Source organism: Anabrus simplex, chromosome 5 (genome assembly GCF_040414725.1).
Source record: "Anabrus simplex isolate iqAnaSimp1 chromosome 5, ASM4041472v1, whole genome shotgun sequence".
Classification (NCBI taxonomy): Eukaryota; Metazoa; Arthropoda; class Insecta; order Orthoptera; family Tettigoniidae; genus Anabrus; species Anabrus simplex.
In genome coordinates, this window is record NC_090269.1 from 254,969,754 (window position 1) to 254,991,970 (window position 22,217).

Genomic DNA, 22,217 nt, shown 5'->3' on the forward strand with positions numbered 1-22,217 from the left:
GAAGGACAGCTGATTCAGAAAGTGATGGAACCAACCAGAGGGAAAAATATCCTGGATGTGGTGCTGATAAAACCAGATGAGCTCTATAGGGAAACTGAAGTAATAGATGGTATTAGTGATCATGAAGCTGTTTTTGTGGTAGTTAAAAATAAATGTGATAGAAAGGAAGGTCTAAAAAGTAGGACTGTTAGGCAGTACCATATGGCTGATAAAGCAGGCATGAGGCAGTTTCTATAAAGTAACTATGATCGGTGGAAAACGGTAAATAAAAATGTAAACAGACTCTGGGATGGGTTTAAAGAAGTTGTTGAGGAATGCGAAAACAGGTTTGTACCTTTAAGAGTGGTAAAGAATGGTAAAGAGCCACCTTATTATAATAGAGAATAAAGAGACTAAGAAGGAGGTGCAGACTGGAAAGAAATAGAGTTAGAAATGGCTGTGGAAGTAAGGAGAAATTGAAGGAACTTACTAGAAAATTGAATCTAGCAAAGAAGGCAACTAAGGATAACATGATGGCAAGCATAATTGGCAGTCATACAAATTTTAGTGAAAAATGGAAGAGTATGTATAGGTATTTTAAGGCAGAAACAGGTTCCAAGAAGGACATTCCAGGAATAATTAATGAACAAGGGAATTGTGTATGTGAGGATCTTCAAAAGGCAGAAGTATTCAGTCAGCAGTATGTAAAGATTGTTGGTTACAAGGATAATGTCGAGATAGAGGAGGAGACTAAGACCAAAGAAGTAATAAAATTTACATATGATAACAATGACATTTACAATAAGATACAAAAGTTGAAAACTAGAAAAGCGGCTGGAATTGATCAGATTTCTGGGGATATACTAAAGACAATGGGTTGGGATATAGTACCATATCTGAAGTACTTATTTGATTATTGTTTGGTCGGAGGAGCTATACCAGATGAATGGAGAGTTGCTATAGTAGCCCCTGTGTATAAAGGAAAGGGTGATAGATATAAAGCTGAAAATTACAGGCCAGTAAGTTTGACATGCATTGTATGCAAGCTTTGGGAAGGCATTCTTTCTGATTATATTAGACATGTTTGTGAAATTAATACTGGTTCGATAGAAGGCAATTCGGTTTTAGGAAAGGTTATTCCACTGAAGCTGAACTTGTAGGATTCCAGCAAGATATAGCAGATATCTTGGATTCTGGAGGTCAAATGGACTGTATCACGATTGACATGTCTAAAGCATTTGATAGGGTGGATCATGGGAGACTACTGGCAAAAATGAGTGCAATTGGACTAGACAAAAGAGTGACTGAATGGGTTGCTATATTTCTAGAAAATAGGTCTCAGGGAATTAGGGTAAGTGAAGCTTTATCTGACCCTGTAATAATTAAGAGGGGAATTCCCCAAGGCAGTATTATCAGACCTTTATGTTTTCTTATATATATAAATGATATGAGTAAAGGAGTGGAATCGAAGGTAAGGCTTTTTGCGGATGATGTTATTCTCTATAGAGTGATAAATAAGTTACAAGATTGTGAGCAACTGCAACGAGACCTCGAAAATGTTGTGAGATGGACAGCAGGCAATGGTATGTTGATAAACAGGGTTAAAAGTCAGGTTGTGAGTTTCACAAATAGGAAAAGTCCTCTCAGTTTTAATTACTGCGTTGATGGGGTGAAAGTTCCTTTTGGGGATCATTGTAAGTATCTAGGTATTAATATAAGGAAAGATCTTCATTGGGGTAATCACATAAATGGGATTGTAAATAAAGGGTACAGATCTCTGCACATGGTTATGAGGGTGTTTAGGGGTTGTAGTAAGGATGTAAAGGAGAGTGCATATAAGTCTCTGGTAAGACCCCAACTAGAGTATGGTTCCGGTGTATCGGACCCTCACCAGGATTACCTGATTCAAGAACTGGAAAAAATCCAAAGAAAAGCAGCTCGATTTATTCTGGGTGATTTCCGACAAAGGAGTAGTGTTACAAAAATGTTGCAATGTTTGGGTTGGGAAGAATTGAGAGAAAGAAGAAGAGCTGCTTGACTGAGTGGTATGTTACATGTAATAAATATCATTTTTGGTCCGTATTGATGATATTTACAAATTTATGTAAATCATCCAAGATGATTTTGTATTGATTAGGTGGTCTAATAAATGACTTAATGTTATTATTTCAATTAAGTGGTATGTTCCGAGCTGTCAGCGGAGAGATGGCGTGGAATGACATTAGTAGACGAATAAGTTTGAATGGCGTTTATAAAAGTAGGAAAGATCACAATATGAAGATAAAGTTGGAATTCAAGAGGACAAACTGGGGCAAATATTCATTTATAGGAAGGGGAGTTAGGAATTGGAATAACTTACCAGGGGAAATGTTCAATAAATTTCCAATTTCTTTGAAATCATGTAGGAAAAGGCTAGGAAAGCAACAGATAGGGAATCTGCCACCTGGGCGACTGCCCTAAATGCAGATCAGTATTGATTGATTGAACTTGATGTTGATGGAGTGTACGGAACTGGAAAGGGTGGCACTGCTGCTGATGCAGAATTATTTGATAAGATAAGCAGCTATGTGGGAAATGACCTGGAAAGGAACATGATTGTAGTGGGTGACCTCATTTTAACAAATATCAATTGGGAAGGTATTGCGAATGGTAGGAAGCATGACCAGCAAATGGTAAATAAGTTAATGTGGGAAGGACAGTGAATCAGAAAGTGATGGAACCAACTAGAGGAAAGAATATTCTGAATGTGATGCTGGTAAACCCAGATGAGCTCTGTAGAGAAACTGAAGTAATAGATGGTGTAATTGATGGTATAAGGAAGCTGTTTTAGTCATAGTTAAAAAGAAATGCTATAGAAAGAATGGTTGTAAAAGTAGGGATATTAGGCAGTACCATATGGTTGATAAGACAGGCATGAGAGTATTTTTGATAAGTAATTATGATCAGTATAAAATAAATAAAAATGTAAGTAGTCTGTGTGATGGGTTTAAAACAGTTGTAGAAATACAGCTATATACCTCGTAAGGTGGTAAAGAATGGTAAAGATACGCTATATTGTAATGGAGATATAAAAACACTAAGAAGGAGGTGCAGATTGGAAAGAAATAGAGTTAGAAATGGTTTCAAAGTGAGGAGAAATTGAAGGAACTTTCTAGGAAATTGGATCTAGCAATGAAGTCAGCTACGGATAACATGACGGCAAGCATAATTGCCTGTCATGCAAATTTTATTGAAAAATGGAAGAGTATCTCACTGGATGTAGCTGGGAATGAGTTCATTGCAAACACTAAAGTCAGCCTGGCACCCTGGCTTATGTTCTTGGTTCATGTCCACAGGGAGACTTGGTTAGGAATGTTAGGCACAACAGAATAAGCTCTAGTATTGCAGCAGCATTCTCCCATAAATGTTACAAGGTACACTACCAGTCAAAAGTTTTCAATCACCTATGCACAAAACTAGATATTTTATTTCAATGTACAAACACATCGTAAAAATAGACCAACAAAATATATATGTTCTCTCTCTATCATTAAGTACAATACAATATGGTTTATATTTTAGCCTCTTCAAAGTATCCACCCTTTGCCCTCCGAACAGCTGCACAAACTCTTGGCATTCTGGAAATAAGATTTTGTAGTGTTTGTGTAGATATTGCAATCCAACAGCTCTGTAAATTATTCCATAGCTCTTCAACATTAGTTGACCTCAGTTTTCGGACCTCCCTGCTTGGCCAAATCATATTTTTCAGTTCCCCACATTTCTCTTTTCTATTGACATACCCTCTATACAACTTAGAAGAATGTTTGGAGTCATTGTCCTGCTGCAGAACAAACCCATGACCAATAACCCTCTTGCCAGATGGAACTGCATTGTTGATCAGTATCCTGTGATATCCGTCCTTCTTTAATGTTCCATTAATTCACACTAGCTCACCGACTTTATCACCCGCAAAACATCCCCACACCATAACCGACCCTCCACCATGCTTCACCATAGGTGTCACGCACTGACTCTTCATACGTTCTCCACGAAGTCGATGAACAAACATTTGACGATGGCTCCCAAATACTTCAAACTTCGATGCATCCGTGAATAACACCTTGGACCATTGCTGCATGCTCCAGTTTTTATGTTGCTGTGCCCATTGCATTCTTTTCACCTTGTTTTGTGTCCATATTAAAGGTCTTTTGGGTGCTATGCACCCCTTTAAACCTCGTTCACGAAGACGATGTTGCACTGTTGAGACAGAGATTGGAGCAGCTCGCATATTATTGACTTCCTCGCAAATTTTAGGTGCCGTACGAGTCCTCTGGCATTTACTCTGTACACATATGAACTGATCTTCCCTGTATGATGTTACACAGGGTCTTACAGATCACGAAACACTTGCATTGACACCAGTTTGCTTGAACCGCTGCAATGTATGCACCACTGTAGATTGGGCTACGCCAACCTTTGTTGCTATTGTCCTACTAGAATACCCTTCGTGATGCAGGGCTACAATTACAGCACGTTTTTCAGTTCCAGTCTCCTGCTTCTGTCCCATTTGGAGGTAATATGATATGCACCTGATCAGATACACAAACACACTGCTAGCTGCACGCAGTGTACTGAAAACTAATGTGAACTGCTTGCTACACAAACAGCTGAAGGAATGAGGCCTATTCGAGTGGACACGTCTTGGGTAAAACACGTCATTGTTGTTGTGGTTACTCATCAGTGACCCTCCATGCGGAGAACTGGTCAAATACACAACAGAGTCGTTCTGTCTTTACATGTTTATGTTTGTTTTATTATCAGAACAGGGCTATGATAGATTATTTAAAACTACATCTCTCTTTTAACCACAAATCCATAGTTGTGATAGGTGATCGAAAACTTTTGACCGGTAGTGTACATAAACAGGTGGCATGTGTTACTGATGGTAGAAGCAACCGGAGAATAGATGTAATCGCAAGTGACCGAGGAAAGGGCTTTGCATATATTCTGGATCCCAGCATTAAATGTGAGGTCGACTCCAGTCAGCTAGCAGAGGTAGGCACGAAGAAGCGAGCCATCTATGAACCAACCATCAGCTCCTTCAAAGAATCTTACATCATCTCCAGTATCAAGGGTTCTAGGCCTTTTCATTAGAGCAAGAGGAACCATATCAAAATTCTTAGTTGAGATTTTCATAAGTGTTGGCATTCCCAAGAATCTATATTGTGATTGAGATGTCTTGATCATTAAAGGCACCATCCAAATTGTTAGAAATTACGTTTATAGTACGGTACTGCATACAAGAAGGACTAACTCATAAAAACTCTCTATGGTTAAACATGCATTTAGTATTTAAGTGTTATGGTATACTTTGTCAGTTTTAGCCTGCCTATCATTGTAGGAAGTATCAAATAAATAATAGCTATTTTAAGGTAGGAACAGGTGCCAAGAATATCATTCTGGAATCATTAATGAACAAGGGGAGGGTATATGTGAGGATTTACAGAAGGCATCAGTATTCAGTCACCAGTATGTTAAGATTGTTGCTTAAACTGGCATGAAAATGAAAGATTCATAGGGCTCCATACATAGAGCCCTGCATGGATATGCAAAATATTATCCGCATCCGCACCTGCATCCACGAATGGTTTTCTGCGGATATTGTAAATATTTAACTACAGTATGTTACACACAATATATTGAAATGGATAGATCTGTTAACATAATACAGTAGGCCTGATACCTGGCACCAGTCATAGGTTTAGGAGGGATTTTCTCTTGCGACAACTACCGACGTATTGACCCTTGTTCCTTCCTTCCATTTATTGCGGACAGGAACCAGTTAGGCTTAGGTCAGATTTATGGCTTTATGGTCTCAAGGCTCTTTATATATCGCCATTCTCCCATACCACTGTCATGGGTCATCTAACCACAAGCAAAACTAAGAATTCACCTGAGTGAAAATTAATAAATTTCATTATTTAGAAATTATCAGCAAAATTATCCACACTGCCATGCAGTTTGCATCCACCAAGACATTATCTTCATGGATATCTGCGGATAAATGAATGGTGCCTTTAATGATAAATCCGCGGATACCCGCATCCATGCAGGGCTCTATCCATACGTAATACCGTTAGGGTCAGAAAAGAGTAAGAGTTGACCAAGGGAAGTCAGATAGGATAGATGAAGGTGAGGAGCCTGGGACAAGTAAGTGGAAGCAATACCAGAACACAGCTATGGGCCCTGTGGTTGCCAAACCACACTCCCAAGTTCAGAGCCCCTGGGGCCCCTATTAGCCGCCCACAAGGGGATATGGTATAGTAATGTATTGACAAGGTGGTTCCATAAAATTATAATATTGATTACAGTCAGTACAGAACAATATTGGCCATTAATGTCAAAATTATAGGTTCATGTTAGAGTATTTTCGATGAAGGTGTTCCTTATTACATGTTATGAGTCTCTTTGTTTGAAAGTTTTACAGAAGCTTCCGTCAATACATGCCAAAAAGCCGGCAAAATATGGTTTGAAGTTGTTTGCTGTAGTAGATGCAAGAATGTTTCATACACAGAATATTCAAGGTTATTATGGAAATCAACCAGAGAGACTTTTCATTCAGATAATACATGAAGTGCTGTTGTGAAGAGAATGACTTTACCAGTTCAAGGCTCTAGTCGTAATGTGACAATGGATAATTGGTTCTCCTCTGTGCCTGTTGTGAACGAGTTGGCTACTCAAAATAATTTAACGGTCATAGTGAATTTGAAGAAAAACAAGTGTAAAGTACCTTTACAAATTGTAAACACTAGACAAAGGCCTCCTTTCAGTAGTCTCTTTGCATTTGGCGAAAATGCATTGGTCGTGTCTTTTACTCCTAAGAGATATCAAAACGTCATCCTTGTATTGACGATGCATGATTCCAATGAGATTGATGAAGCTTCCAGAGACCAAAAAGAAAGCCTGTTGTTGTGACTTTCTATAACCTTATCAAAGACGGTGGATGTTGTTGATGGCAGGAAGTCTGAGTACTCAGTTGCAAGAATCTCATTTTGTTGTCTTCTTTGAATATTTTTTTCTTTTCTTGACATTGGTGCAATAAATTCACAAATCATTCTGAATTTCAATACTGGAGATAAGATCTCAAGAAGAAAATTTCTGAAAACCTTGGGTCTATATCTCATAAAGACACATGACTGCAAGAGTCTCATACAATGGTTTGAAAAATGATCTGCAACTTAAAATTAGAAAGTATCTTGGAATTGAAAAAGGGGCGTCAGCACCATTGCAGCACGTGAGAACTGGTGGAAGGGGAAAATGCGGCCGATGCCCAAAGAAAATATTTGACTGTCAGATATGTAAAATGTGTATCGCCTATTTGTGGAGAGAACACAGTAACAATATGCTGCCATCTGTGCAGTAGCAACAATGGGGCAGCCACAGAAAGTAGTGACTCTAAATGAGACAGCTGGATCTTAGAAAAATGGGACTTTGAAAAACTACCGGTGTGATTGAACTGTTAGTTTTTATCTTAGATAAATGGTAATATTTATTTATTACTTTTGTAAAGTGGACATTGTGTAATAGGTCATTTGTAAACATAATACAAAATTGCCATTACTAATCATTGATAAATATAAAGTTGAAACAGTAGTACCTATGTTTTATTATTAAGCCTGAAATTTTTATTTCTAGTTTAGTGCTATTGTTTATATTAATAAATTGATAAGTTTCTTTTCCTTTTACTTGTATGTTATAATCTCAATGGAATACAAAATTGGTAAGAAATTAATATTTATATACTTTCTTGAAAAAGGAAGGTGTATTGTATTAAACACTTAATAAAAATAAATGAAAATAAAATAATAAAAAGAAAACCCGAAAAACAAATAACAAAGTAAAATTTTTATAAAAGTTAAGAAAACCATACCAATTAGGTCCTACAATAGGTGAGCGTCGCGGTCACCCTCGGTCATCTGCTTCCATCCAGGAGGCTCGACCAACGATCATAGTGGCTTCCTGGTTATTTGGAGCTTTGTTATAAATAATTTAACTGTTTTTTTTTTTAATATTTACATGTTGTAAGTCCAGATAACTTTCTTCTAGTTTTATTGATCACAGAACCCACAACCACAGTACGATTTCGGCTGACACATTTTTCAGATGAACCATGGGAACTATTGTTTGAGTGAAAAGGACAAATATTTTACTTCTATGTACATGCAATATTGTTTAAATTCAAAATATACTGTATTTAAATATAAAGTACAAAATTCAATCAATCAATCAATCAATCAATCAATCAATCAATCAATCAATCAATCAATCAATCAATCAATCAGTCCGTCCGTCCGTCGGTCATTATTTATCTGCATCATTTGGGTCTATTTTTCAGGTGGCAGATTACCTAGTCTTTCTCTTTTTAAATGATTTCAAAAAACTTGGAAATTTATCTGACATTTCCCTTGGTTATTCCAATCCCTAATTCCTCTTTTTATAAATGGATATTTGCCCTAATGTTTCCTCTTTTATCAAAACTTTATCTTCATTTTATGATCATTCCCACCTTTAAAAGTTCCACTCAATCATATTCATCTACTAAAGTCATTCTACGCCATCTCTCCACTGAAAGCTCAGAACATAAGAACATACCACCTAGTCAAGCAGCTTGTCTCCTTACTCCCAAGTCTTCCCAACGCAAAATTTGCAACATTTTCTTAACACTCCTCTTTTGTTGAAAATCTCTTAGAACAAATCGTACTCCTTTCCTTTGGATCTTTCCCAATTTTTGCATCAAGTAATCCTGATGTGGGTTCCATACACTGGAATCATACTCTAATGGGGGTTTTACCTGAGACTTTTATGTCCTCTCCTTTACATTCTTACTACAACCCATAGATATCCTCATAAGCACATGAAGAGATTTGTAACCTTTATTTACAACCTCATTAATGTCATTACCCCACCAATGAAGATCTTTCCTTACATTAACACCTAAGTACTCACTAGTGATCCCTGTGAGGTTTTTCCACCTCATGAACACAGTAGTACTGCAAGGACTTTTCTTGGTGAAACTTATAATCTGATAATCTCATTTACCATCATACCATTGTTCCTATCTACCTCAACACATTGTTGTGGTCGTTTCTGCAGTTGCTCACAATCCTGTAACTTACTTGGTGTTTATAAAATATAACAGGAAACCTTGTATTGAATAGCAGGTCCTTCTACATATTGCTGTATTTTGCTATCAGTGTAAGTGCTTTAAGTGTGCTGTTTTAACATATCAGCAAAAAGGAAATGTGTTAGGATAACAACTGAACACTGGAATTATACTCTAATTGGGACTTTCATGTCCTCTCCTTTACATTCTTACTACAACCCCTAGATACCCTCTTAATCACATGAAGGGATTTGTATCCTTTATTTACAACCTCATTAATGTCATTACGCCCAATGAAGATCTTTCCTATACTTAGTAGGTTGCACACAGATATGGAGCAATATCTTTACATAAAGATATTGGTGAAGTTAAACGATTAAAAAATGACAGGCGATTATAGGTAAATTTGCCATTTCAACCAAATTAGGTACACACGTGACTTAATACTATGTGCAGATAAGTAGGCTACTGTGGTGGTGAGACACCCCTAGCACCTCTTCTTGATCTTTTCAAAGTTCTAATCATACAGCACATATTAAATATTAATAAACATGTCTCTCTCCCTTTAGGTTACCTGGTGCAATATCAATCTGGGAATCATTTGTCAATGTTGCTACTTGGAGATTTGACACTTGGACTACAGTGATCCCGGTATTTAAATATGACCCTAACATACCGTATTTTGACATGCTGGTACCTACTGAAGATACTGTACGTTTTGGCTATATTCTTGAAAAGTTACTAAATGTCAACAAAGCTGTTATCTTCACAGGACTAACAGGTAAATTTTAAATTATTTTAGCAACCAATCTATCTATATAAATCAAATACTACTAACTAATGCACTCACTCACTGCCTGATCATCATATCTCCAAGAACCCTTAATGTAGGATGATCATTGATGTTATTCTGGTTGGCTTTCTTTTGGGAAGAGGTATAACAAAGTAACAATATTTGTAAAATAACTCTTTCAGTGTTGTTGTTGTCCAACACTTGTCCCGTTTCCCTACGTGGTCGGGTATGAGGTGAGATGAATCAGTCATGGCGGGTTTTTTATGACTGGATGCTCTTCCTGACGTCAACCTCATCAGAGGAGTTAATGAGATGAAATGAATGACATGATATATGATAGTAGGGAGAGGGTAAAACCCAGTGCCAGCACATAGCCTACTCCTGTTGAATAGCACCAAGGGGTCTGCTCAAGGCTTAACGTCCCCATCGGATGAATCACCATCAACAGCGTCATATGCGCTCACTACATATGTGCACTTTCAGTATCTTGAGAAATCTGTAAACTGTTCATAGATAACGGTTGCAGTTTCTTTGGGTCAGGTAGTGCACATCACAGCAGAGAGTCAACTGCTGTTTTCAGTTTGTCCGGCTGTTGTACTGAACAAATTTGCTTCATTATTTTTGTATTCACTCTGGAATTACCTGTCATTGACAGGTCTCTAAGTTCAATCAACTTTTTAATAAACGTAAAATCAAATCACTAAATGGCCACTTCATTAATTGCAGGCAAACACTTGCCCTAGACCATAAAACATTCTGTACTTAGCAGGTTGCACACAGATAAGAAGCAGTATCTTTATATAAAGATACCAGTGAAGCTAATTGATTAAAAATGACAGGCAACTATAGGCAAAATTGCAATTTTAACCAAATTAGGTACTCTCTCTCTCTCTCTCTCTCTTCAGTCATTGCACTCATGGCTGAGTATTGTGACCCAAGGACTTTGTTGTTTCTTTGATAAGCTGAAACAATTCTGTATGTACTTACGTTTTCTGGACAGTAACTCTCCATGGTAAGTCCATGATCTCCCTTACTTGATCAACCCATCCTTTTGCGACCCATCCTCGTGTCCTTGTGCCAGAAACGTTTCCTTGGACAATTCATTTTTTGGGGCTGTCATCCTCTCTTCTCATAATGTGACAAAAGAATTCCACGATTCTCTGGTACACAACTTGGCATAGACTTTCTTGTATTCCAATTTCCCGGATGACAGAATCATTTGTTTGCCTGGCTGTGTACGGTATTCACAACATCCTTCGCCAACGCCACATTTCAAAGGCGTTGATTCTGTTCCTGTCTTAAGCTTTTATGGTCCAAGTTTTGCATCCATACAGGAAGATCGAGAACACAAGTGAATGGACTAATCTTTTCTTCATATTCATAGATATTGCTCTGCCTTGCCAGATCTTCTTCAATTTTGCTGTAACTGTAGTCCTAGAATGATGCAACGTTTGATTTCTTTTTTGCAGCTACTTTTATCCTCGATTATTGAACCAAGATAAGGAAACTGACAGACTCTTTGAAGATTGTTCAGGTGCTGTGGCAGCTGAATCTCTGCACCCTTGTTGACAATGATTAGTTTTGTCTTGCTTGCTTGCTCCACTTAATCTCCATGCTAAGATTGTGACTTTCCTGTTGTACACGATCCGTTATCTCGACAAGCTCCAGTACACTGCTGGCTACAAGTGTGGTGTCGTCTGCAAAACGGAGGTTATTAATTCTCTTCCCACCATTCAAAAATCTTCCTTCCCAACTGTCGAGGGCATGCCTTATGATATATTCACCACAGATCTCACATCTTTGGAGACTTAGAAACTTGATGATAGATCACCATCAACTCTGACTTTGGCCAAGTTGTTATTGTATAAGCATTTTGTAAGTGAAATGAGATGAGATGGAATTCCCATTTCCTCTAGAACACACCGCAACTTCGGCCACAAAACATAATCAAAGGCCTTTTGGTAGTCAGTGAAGCTCAGGAATAAAGGAATGCTGAATTTGTGTGCCTTTTCAATTAACTGACAGATATTTAGAATCTGTTCTCTAGTTCTTCTTCCCTTGACAAAGCCAGCCTGTTCTGACGGGAGCTGATATCTAATGTAAGGTTTCAAACGTTCATTTATTATATGCAATAATATTTTACTTGCATGTGATATTAGTGATATTAGTGAGATGGTTTGCTAATTCCCACAGTTCCTTGTTGATCCCTTTTTGTAAAGTGGAATGAAGATGGAAATGAGCCAGTCTTGTGGCCATACACCACTGTCCCATATCTTGTTACAGATGAAGTGCATTAAATGTACTCCTTCTTCTCCCATTTCCTTAATCATTTCCCCAGTGATGCCATCACTTCCTGATGCTTTATGATTCTTCAGGTGTTTAATTGCATCTTCTACTTCTCTCCTCAGTATTGAAGGCTCTGGTTCAGAGTTAGATTGATTAGGGATGTACGTTTTGCAAACATTCCTGGCACCCACAACTGCATATAGTATATCACAGTATCTTTTCCACATTTCAATGGCTAGTTGTTTCTCTTGAATGAGGGTACCATCTTCGTGTTCCACAACCCACGAACAGGGCTTGAGGTCGCGGGTAATTTTCTTTACCCTCATAAAGAGATCATAAGGTTGACAGTGCTGCTTATACAGTTCAGTCTCTTCACAGATTTCATGAATTTGGTTTGCCTTATCAAGTCTGCACTGCTTTTGAATTTTCCGAGATAGTGATGCATGCATTTGTAAATATTCATCAGTTTCCTCTATTAGCCTCAAAGTTTCGGCGCTTAACCATGGCTTCCTAGGAAATGAATTGCGCCCATGTATTTCCTTGCTTGCCCTACTCACAGCAGTCTTCAAGTTGTTCTATACCAAATCTGCAGTGTAAATGGAATTTATTCCTAATAACTGTAGTTTAGGATGAATAGCCTCGCAGAAGCTACATAGAGCTCTATCATCAAATTTAATTTCCCGTCCCTTTGTTGTGGTTTTGAGTTTCAGTCACATTCTCATGATGACGAGGATATGGTCTGAACCACATTCAGGACCAGGGTAACTTCTGCTGTTTAAAACAGATGACTTCCAACGACTTCTAATCAGAATAAAAACAGTTTGATTTTGTACCCTGTCTCCAGGGGATATTCACGTAAATCAGTGGTGAGGATGATGTTGAAAGAGTGTGTTGGTAACAACAATTTTCTTATCTATACAGAATTGCAGAAGACACTCTCCTCTATTATTTCTAGTCCCAAGTCCATATGGACCAACATGTACACTATGATGGTTATCGGATGACGTGTCACCAATCATAGCACTGAAGTCACCTTGAATGATGAGAGCTTCTCTTTGAGGAATATTATCAATAAAGCATTGTAATTGACTGTAGAATTCATCTATCTCATCTTCATGTGCAGCAGATGTTGGTGCATACACCTGCACAATATTTAATTTACAAGGTGTTGAATTTATCTTGATGGAAATAATTCCATCATTGACTGTATAATCCAATGACTACACTACATAACTTCTGTGGAGCAGCGACTGCTACACCATTCTGACTTTGGTGATTATGTCTGGAGAAATACACTGTGTTACCATTGGTAGTGGTGAAATGCCCAGCACCTTTCCAGTGTGTCCATACAGTCCCAAGATCTTCACGCCATGTAGAGTCATTTCTCTCTCAACAGTTGATAGTTTGCCAGTCTGTAGTAAACCCCTCACATTCCAGGTTCCACATAATATCTCTCTGCGAAGCAAATATCTTTGATTTGAGGCTTCTCTCAACCCTGCCCCTCACCCCATCCCCCCCTCCCGGAGATCCGATTGGGGGACTTGAAACTCCGGAATTATATTTAATAATAAGTACAAACATTTAGAATTCAGCAAAGCCATTGGGTTGGCTTGGGAAAAGTAATGAGGTGGGTTACCGTGTCCTTCCTCATATCAACTAAGCCGCTCCTAACATGGACAACAGACGCCCCTGCAGCTGCTCCTAACATGGAGTACAGACACCGCCTGAAGACAACTCATCTGGCCTATCTGCCATTGTGGTATTAACCTTCATCTGCCATCTAGGTCATTGGTTCTCTTCAACTATTACTTCATCTGCCTGCTGCGCCATTCCAGAGGTCTCCTCCGCTGAAGCAGTCATTAAGGACTTCACCGTAACCTTGGCAAGGGACCCTTACATGGGACTACCAGCCGGGTCAGCTGGACCAAGGATTTTTAAAGTAATATTTAGGCCTCCCCTAATATGGAGAGCAGACACCATTCGCAGTTGCTCCACTGGAGCACAGACGCTGCTGATTTGCCCATTTTAAAGATGGTTTACTTAGATAGGGCATAGATGTAATTAAACAATACAGATTCTGTGGTCTAGGCAACACCAGATATGTAGTGTAGAGTTCCTATATGAATCGTGGTTTCTGTGGCAATTATGTTAAATCGGACAAGATGGCTGACACCTAGGGCAAGAATTTATAGACAGATATAATAAATTGCCTTACTGTCTAGTGTTATCTGTGGAACCATTATAGCAAATCCAAGAAGGCTGTCACTTGGGGCGGAAAACTTTCATAAATATAACACCAATAACAGCAAATAAAGGTTGTAAAACTACTAGACAACAGCAACACTAGGTCAGCACATCAAAATAAGCCACAAACACCTGCCAGAAACCACAACAGAGACACAATTCTTGCATATAGATCAATATATTATGCAGCACAACTTCACTACAATGCCTCCGTCCCAATACCAATATAGTTGGTCCATTATTGGACATTATAAATTTTCCAGCCAACTCATTCCTGGTTGCCAGTGTTTTGCCCCAGTGTGCCAAGTTGGGCTCCTCGGTTCGTAAATGGCACACCCACCAAGACTCATGGCTAGTGCATACTGTGGAGGCCACTGCGTAGGCTACCTGGAGCCACCGGCAGTGCCAATGCACTATGAGAGACTTTGTCTCATTTCAAAAATTGATGCCTGCCTGACCATCAGATGATAAAGATGTCCATTCCCATAGGGAACCTGAAATATTCATTCCGAATGAGTAAATTTGTATTTATATTTATATCTTTATCATCCGTCCCAATAGATGACAAAATTAGGTACACATGTGACTTAATACTCTCTGCAGAGAAATGCTGTGGAGATAAGACACCCCTAGCACCTCTGCAGGTGCAGATGGGGAGGGAGTGACATGTAAATATAATAAAAAATGACCTATATTAGTGTTGAATCCATAGTTTTCAGGATCACTGAGATGAATAGTGACTCTGGATGCCATTTACGGTAAGTCCAAGTTTGCTTTTAATGTCATATGGCCTCTGTAGATGCCTGGTGCAGGTCTTTTGAGTTGACGCCATATATCAAAGTTTATAATTTTCATGTTCTGTATTGATGGCAATATAATTATTGTAGATAAATGAGGTAATCCACCTAATCAATACCATATAAAATTAGTACTTCAATTTATTTTAATCATGGTACTAATTTTGGCCTATTGATATTAGGCCATCATCAGCCATAAGGTCTTAAAACACTTAAGAAAACTAATTGGCCATACATACGTAGGTCGAGTCATAAGTCATGGCAACAATTTTTTTCTTGCGAACAGGAGAAAAACGGAAAATCTAAGATATGCATTTGGAAATACAGTATATACTTGCGCATGATGCCACTAGATGGTGTATGTAAACAACAGTGTGGGTCTAATCATGCCCCCAAGTTCAGTGTGTGAGTGAGAGCATCACAAAATGGAAGTCAACAAGCAGGAGCAACGATTATATATTAAAATAGCAGCTCTCTGTGGCAGAAATGCATGCCAATGCTATGCAGAGCTGCAGGAAGCATTAAATGTACATGCCATGCCCTATAGAACAGTGGCGAGGTGGGTGGAGAAGTTCAAACATGCAGCAAATGGTATTCAGCACCTGCCCCACCACTGGCAATGCACAGTGGAGACATTGGGTGATTATTTCGAAGGTCTGTAGCCAGTGGAGACCTGTCCTTTGTACGTAGTCTTGTGTATTTGCTGTCTATACCATAATAAAACAATGTTTACTTTCGTACGAGAATCTCCTGAAGTCAGAATTTGTCTTCAGGCACTATGCATAAGTACATGCCCTATATTTCCAAATGCATACCTTAGATTTCCATGTTGTCTCCTGTTCGCAAGAAAAAAAATAGTTGCCATGACTTATGACTCGACCCTCGTATAACAAAAATAATAGCATAAAACTTGAAAATTATTCTGCTCTAATATTCAATACACACTAAAATAAGTCACTGTCCTGAGGATGTAGCACACTGGGCAAGTTGGCCGTGCAGTTAGGGCGTGCAACTGTGAGCTTGCATCCGGGAAATAGTGGGTTCGAATCCCATTGTCAGCAGCCCTGAAGATGGTTTTCCGTGGTTTCCCATTTTCACACCAGGCAAATGCTGGGGCTGTACCTTAATTAAGGCCACGGCCGTTTCCTTCCAACTCCTAGGCCTTTTCTATCCCATCATCACCATAAGACCTATCTGTGTCGGTGCGACGTAAAGCCCCTAGCAAAAAAACAAAACACAAAAAAAGAGGATGTAACACAACACTTGAAAATTCTTATGATCTCTTGGTATACTTCAATAAATATAGATCACTGTCTTGAAGATCTATAAATAATTTGTTGAATATTTGTATAAAATTAAAATCATTTCAGATAGAATAGATTGATGTTAAATTAGATCTTAGTTGATTATGTTATGAAACAATTGGTTTTTTAAGTGTTTTAAGATGTTATAGCTGATGATGGCCTAATATCAATAGGCCAAAACTAGTACAGTGATTAAAACAAATTGAAGACTAATTTTATATTGTATTGATTAAGTAGATTATCTTATTTATCTGCAATAATTGACGCCTTATAGGTGACCTGCGTGTCTGTGAGGATGGGGCCATACCTATGATGAATTCTAATGATGAAGGCGGCATGCACACCTAGCCCCCAAGACATCGGAATTAACCAGTGACGTGAATGGGAATTGAACCTGGGACCCCTGGACCAAAGGCCAGAATGCTAACAATTTAGCTATGAAGCCGGATGGCATAGGAGGTGAGAAGGGGCGAAAAAATTAATATCCAAAATGACTGAGATTATGGATTTATGCATGCATGTTCCAACAGAGCTCTCAACCACACTTGGTACACATATGACTTATTATTGGGAGAAAAGTTCTGTGAGGGTTGGAAGGGAGTGACATGTAAAAGTAATAAAAAACAATCAATATTAGTGTCGAATCCATACTTTTCAGGGTCACTTAGAAGAACACTGACACTCTGGATACCGTTTAATTCTCCACTGGTATAAGGGGCGAGAAGGGATTGAAAAAGAAAATGTCCAAAATGACTGAGATGTTCCAGTATAACTCTCAACCATACTTGGTACACATATGACTTACTATCTGGAGGAAAATATTATGGTGGTGGTGGTGGTGGTGGTGGTGGTGGTGGTGGTGGTGGTGGTGGTGGTGGTGGTGGTGGTGGTGGTGGTGGTGGTGGTGGTGGTGGTGGTGGTGGTGGTGGTGGTGGTGGTGGTGGTGGTGGTGGTGGTGGTGGTGGTGGTGGTGGTGGTGGTGGTGGTGGTGGTGGTGGTGGTGGTGGTGGTGGTGGTGGTGGTGGTGGTGGTGGTGGTGGTGGTGGTGGTGGTGGTGGTGGTGGTGGTGGTGGTGGTGGTGGTGGTGGTGGTGGTGGTGGTGGTGGTGGTGGTGGTGGTGGTGGTGGTGGTGGTGGTGGTGGTGGTGGTGGTGGTGGTGGTGGTGGTGGTGGTGGTGGTGGTGGTGGTGGTGGTGGTGGTGGTGGTGGTGGTGGTGGTGGTGGTGGTGGTGGTGGTGGTGGTGGTGGTGGTGGTGGTGGTGGTGGTGGTGGTGGTGGTGGTGGTGGTGGTGGTGGTGGTGGTGGTGGTGGTGGTGGTGGTGGTGGTGGTGGTGGTGGTGGTGGTGGTGGTGGTGGTGGTGGTGGTGGTGGTGGTGGTGGTGGTGGTGGTGGTGGTGGTGGTGGTGGTGGTGGTGGTGGTGGTGGTGGTGGTGGTGGTGGTGGTGGTGGTGGTGGTGGTGGTGGTGGTGGTGGTGGTGGTGGTGGTGGTGGTGGTGGTGGTGGTGGTGGTGGTGGTGGTGGTGGTGGTGGTGGTGGTGGTGGTGGTGGTGGTGGTGGTGGTGGTGGTGGTGGTGGTGGTGGTGGTGGTGGTGGTGGTGGTGGTGGTGGTGGTGGTGGTGGTGGTGGTGGTGGTGGTGGTGGTGGTGGTGGTGGTGGTGGTGGTGGTGGTGGTGGTGGTGGTGGTGGTGGTGGTGGTGGTGGTGGTGGTGGTGGTGGTGGTGGTGGTGGTGGTGGTGGTGGTGGTGGTGGTGGTGGTGGTGGTGGTGGTGGTGGTGGTGGTGGTGGTGGTGGTGGTGGTGGTGGTGGTGGTGGTGGTGGTGGTGGTGGTGGTGGTGGTGGTGGTGGTGGTGGTGGTGGTGGTGGTGGTGGTGGTGGTGGTGGTGGTGGTGGTGGTGGTGGTGGTGGTGGTGGTGGTGGTGGTGGTGGTGGTGGTGGTGGTGGTGGTGGTGGTGGTGGTGGTGGTGGTGGTGGTGGTGGTGGTGGTGGTGGTGGTGGTGGTGGTGGTGGTGGTGGTGGTGGTGGTGGTGGTGGTGGTGGTGGTGGTGGTGGTGGTGGTGGTGGTGGTGGTGGTGGTGGTGGTGGTGGTGGTGGTGGTGGTGGTGGTGGTGGTGGTGGTGGTGGTGGTGGTGGTGGTGGTGGTGGTGGTGGTGGTGGTGGTGGTGGTGGTGGTGGTGGTGGTGGTGGTGGTGGTGGTGGTGGTGGTGGTGGTGGTGGTGGTGGTGGTGGTGGTGGTGGTGGTGGTGGTGGTGGTGGTGGTGGTGGTGGTGGTGGTGGTGGTGGTGGTGGTGGTGGTGGTGGTGGTGGTAAGACACCCTGGCACCTTTATGGTTGGCATTTAGGAGGGAGTGACATGTAAAAACATTTGAAAAGGACCAATATTATTGTCGAATCTGTACTTTTTGGGATCACTGAAATTAATTTTGACACTCTGAATGCTGTTGAAGTCCAAGATTTCAGTCTCCATTAGCATGGGGGTGAGAAGGCATGAAGAAGAAAATGTCCAAAATGACTGTGATTAGTGTTGAATCCACAGTTTTTGGGTTCCCTAGGCTGATCAGTGGCAGTCGGGATCACGTACATCACATTATAGCATGATGCATAAGTAAATACAGTTATCACTTATTTCTATTATTTATTTGAAAGGATCAACTACTTGCTAGACAACCTGGGCTATCACAAATATAAAGTTCTATGCAAAACAAAATAATCTAAAACTGAAACTTTAAATTAAATGCACAATGATAACTCTTAAGCTACAAAATAGTTTGTAAAATATCAATAAAATTCACTATAAAGAAATCAAAAACTCACTTCACAAACAATTAACAGGTAAATCAGAAATGTACTTGGACAGTGCAGGAAGCAGTTTCATATGAAGGCACATTATCTGACCTATTTATAAAGAAAGTTGTGAAACAGCACGGATGCTCTAGTCTATTATTAAATGTTTTCTTTTTAAGGTATTTTCTAATTTTATTTATTCTGAATTAGTTTTGACAGACAGAAAAACCTCACAGTTATAGAAATTCTAAGTTTGACGCAGTTGCAGTTGCTGTACCATTGTGGAGCATGAGATTGTGTGCCTTGGAGTACTGTTAAATGTGGTTGCAATTGCACTCGCTGCTTGACGTGGGTCAGTTTCTTGCCTGTTGCGTAGTGTAGTGGTCATCTACTGCTGTAGTTGACTGTGGTAGACCACCTCCTCTCCTTCGGGCAGCAAACCTGTGGTTCGGAATGCTCCCCATGCATGCAAAACAATGCAACACCATACTCTTGGGATATACTTGTCACACTTTGTCCTTCTTCCAGTTTCACTAATATTTTTCCGCATGTGAAGTCATCCAAATGTTGCCTCTGTGCCGTGTTGTAATGAAGAACACCATCACAGTATACTATAACACCTCAGCTCACTGTTTGACACACACTGTCTTGCCCAGTTCCTTCAACTGCCTTGTCTTGCAGGGCCAGACCCATTTGGTGCTATAGTCGTGCAAACCTCACACCAGCTTTCTGTGCACGTTTGGGAGACCTCTGGCAACATGCTGCTGCACTTTAATTAAATCCCACTGAGAAGTTAATGTGATATGTCCTTTTATCTATCTCATCCTTAAATATTGCACAGCAATGTAGATGTAGCGAAGGCATTTGACAGAGTACGGAGGGAAAGATCTTAACTCTACAGAGGGATTATGGGATTAAGGATAGATTGTTAAAAGCAATCATTGGCATTTATTTTGACAATATGCAGTGAGAATTGTTGGTAGAATTAGTTTTTGGTTAGGTACTTGCAGAGGCTAAACAGGCTGTAATCTTTCACCTTTGTTGTTCATTGTTAACATGGATTTACTAAAAGGTATAAAGTGGCAGGAAGGGATTCAGTTAGATGGAAATGTAGTAAGCAGTCTGGCCTTTGCCAACGACTTAGTCTTAATGGCAGACTGTGCTGAAAGTCTGAAATCCATTATCCTGGAACTTGAAAAAGGTGCAGTAAGTATGATATCAAAGCATTTCCAAGACCAAAGTGATGTCGGTAGGGAAGAAATCTAAGAGAATTAAGTGTCAAGTTGGGAATACAAAAGTGAAACAGGTAGATCATTTCAAGTATTTAGGATGTGTAATCTTCCAAGATGGTAGTATAGTAAGTGAGATTGTATCAAGGTGCAGCAAATCTAATGCAGTGAACTCTCAGTTGTGATCTATTCTATAAGAAAGAAGTCAGCTTCTGGCTGAAACTATCTTTACACCTGCCTGTTTTCAGAGCAGCTTTGCTGTATGGGAGTGAAAGCTGAGTTTACTCAGAATATCTTATTCATAAGTAAGAAGTAATAGACATAGAATAGTGAAAATGATCACTGGTAGAAACAGGGGAACAATTGCAATAGGGTATTCAGAATGAGGAGATAAAGGCTATATTAGGAATGAATAACAGATGAAGTAGTACGCATAAAATGGCTTTGGTGTTGGAGTTGTGAGGTGAATGGAGGAGAATTGGTTGCCGAGGAGAATATTGGACTTGGTCATGGAAGGTAAGAGAAGTAGAAAGAAACCAAAGGTACAATGGTTAGACTTAGTTTCTAATGACTGAAATATCAGAGATGTGGAACTAAACAAGGCCACAGAACTAGTTACAAATAGAGGAAAGTGGAGGCATTTAGTAATCATGAAGACTTATAGACTGAAGCTTAAATGCATAATAGTGTATAATGAAGATGTATGTGTGTATGTATGCATCCTTAACTGTTTTATAGCTTACAAATTCTTTTTTCTCCTGTATGTATACTCACCCTCCTACTATTCCTGGGATAAGGTGAAGAAAGTTATAAATTACATGTGCGCATGCGTGTATGTGTTAGGGGAGCAGGGTATTGTTGTTTTAAGTGGAAAAATGAGATTGTAAGCCATTTTATGTATATTCTGTATAAATGAATTTGTTATATTTTTGTGAACTTTTGTCTACAGGTGTTGGAAAATCGGTTATTTTAAAGGCCGTTCTGAACAAACTATCTCAGCAGGGAGATTTTGTGCCAGTTACACTGAATTTCTCAGCCCAGACTAGCAGTGGACGTACACAAGAAATTTTAGAAAGTAAACTAGAGAAACGGAAGAAAACTCACCTGGGACCACCTGTAGGGAAGAAGCTTATCTTCTTCGTTGATGATGTCAATATGCCTAAGTTGGATCAGTATGGGTCTCAGCCTCCTATAGAGTTGCTAAGGTAGTAAACATATCATATAGTCTGTATAAATCAAACTGTCTGTGTACAAAACCTCAGTATTATTGACTGCTTACTTTTACTGAACAAAATTTAGACTGAATTCTCCTCAAACTCTCAATGTATGTTCTGTCATTACTATCAATTCTACTGATTGATAATGCAGAATATTGGAGTTTGAAAGTTATTAACATCATCTTTCAGCATGTTTTCTACTATTACAGACTATAAACATTTTATACCATGGAAAAAATTGATTCAATTATCTGTGAACAAAATCGCAATTTGAATAAGCCCCATCCACGTTGCACAAGTTCAGAAGCTTCCCCCACACTCCTGCAAGTCATGCCCTCCCCCTCCATACCACTCCCTTCCAATAGTACTACCCGTACCTCACCTGTAAGAACACGGCAGTCGAGAGTGGAACTCCGTAATCAGCGAACACAGGAAGGTCAAGAGGG

The 22,217-nt window shown here is 40.3% G+C and overlaps 1 protein-coding gene across 1 annotated transcript in view; it reads left to right on the top strand.

Annotated features, from left to right (window-relative positions):
- Positions 1–22,217, top strand: part of Dhc16F (Dynein heavy chain at 16F) — a 1,052,459-nt gene that overhangs the window by 531,694 nt on the left and 498,548 nt on the right. Inside the window, exons 32-33 of the mRNA XM_068227815.1 lie at positions 9,691–9,902; positions 21,504–21,759. Of these exons, the coding sequence (XP_068083916.1) occupies positions 9,691–9,902; positions 21,504–21,759 (468 nt within the window). The remainder of the gene's footprint in view (positions 1–9,690; positions 9,903–21,503; positions 21,760–22,217) is intronic.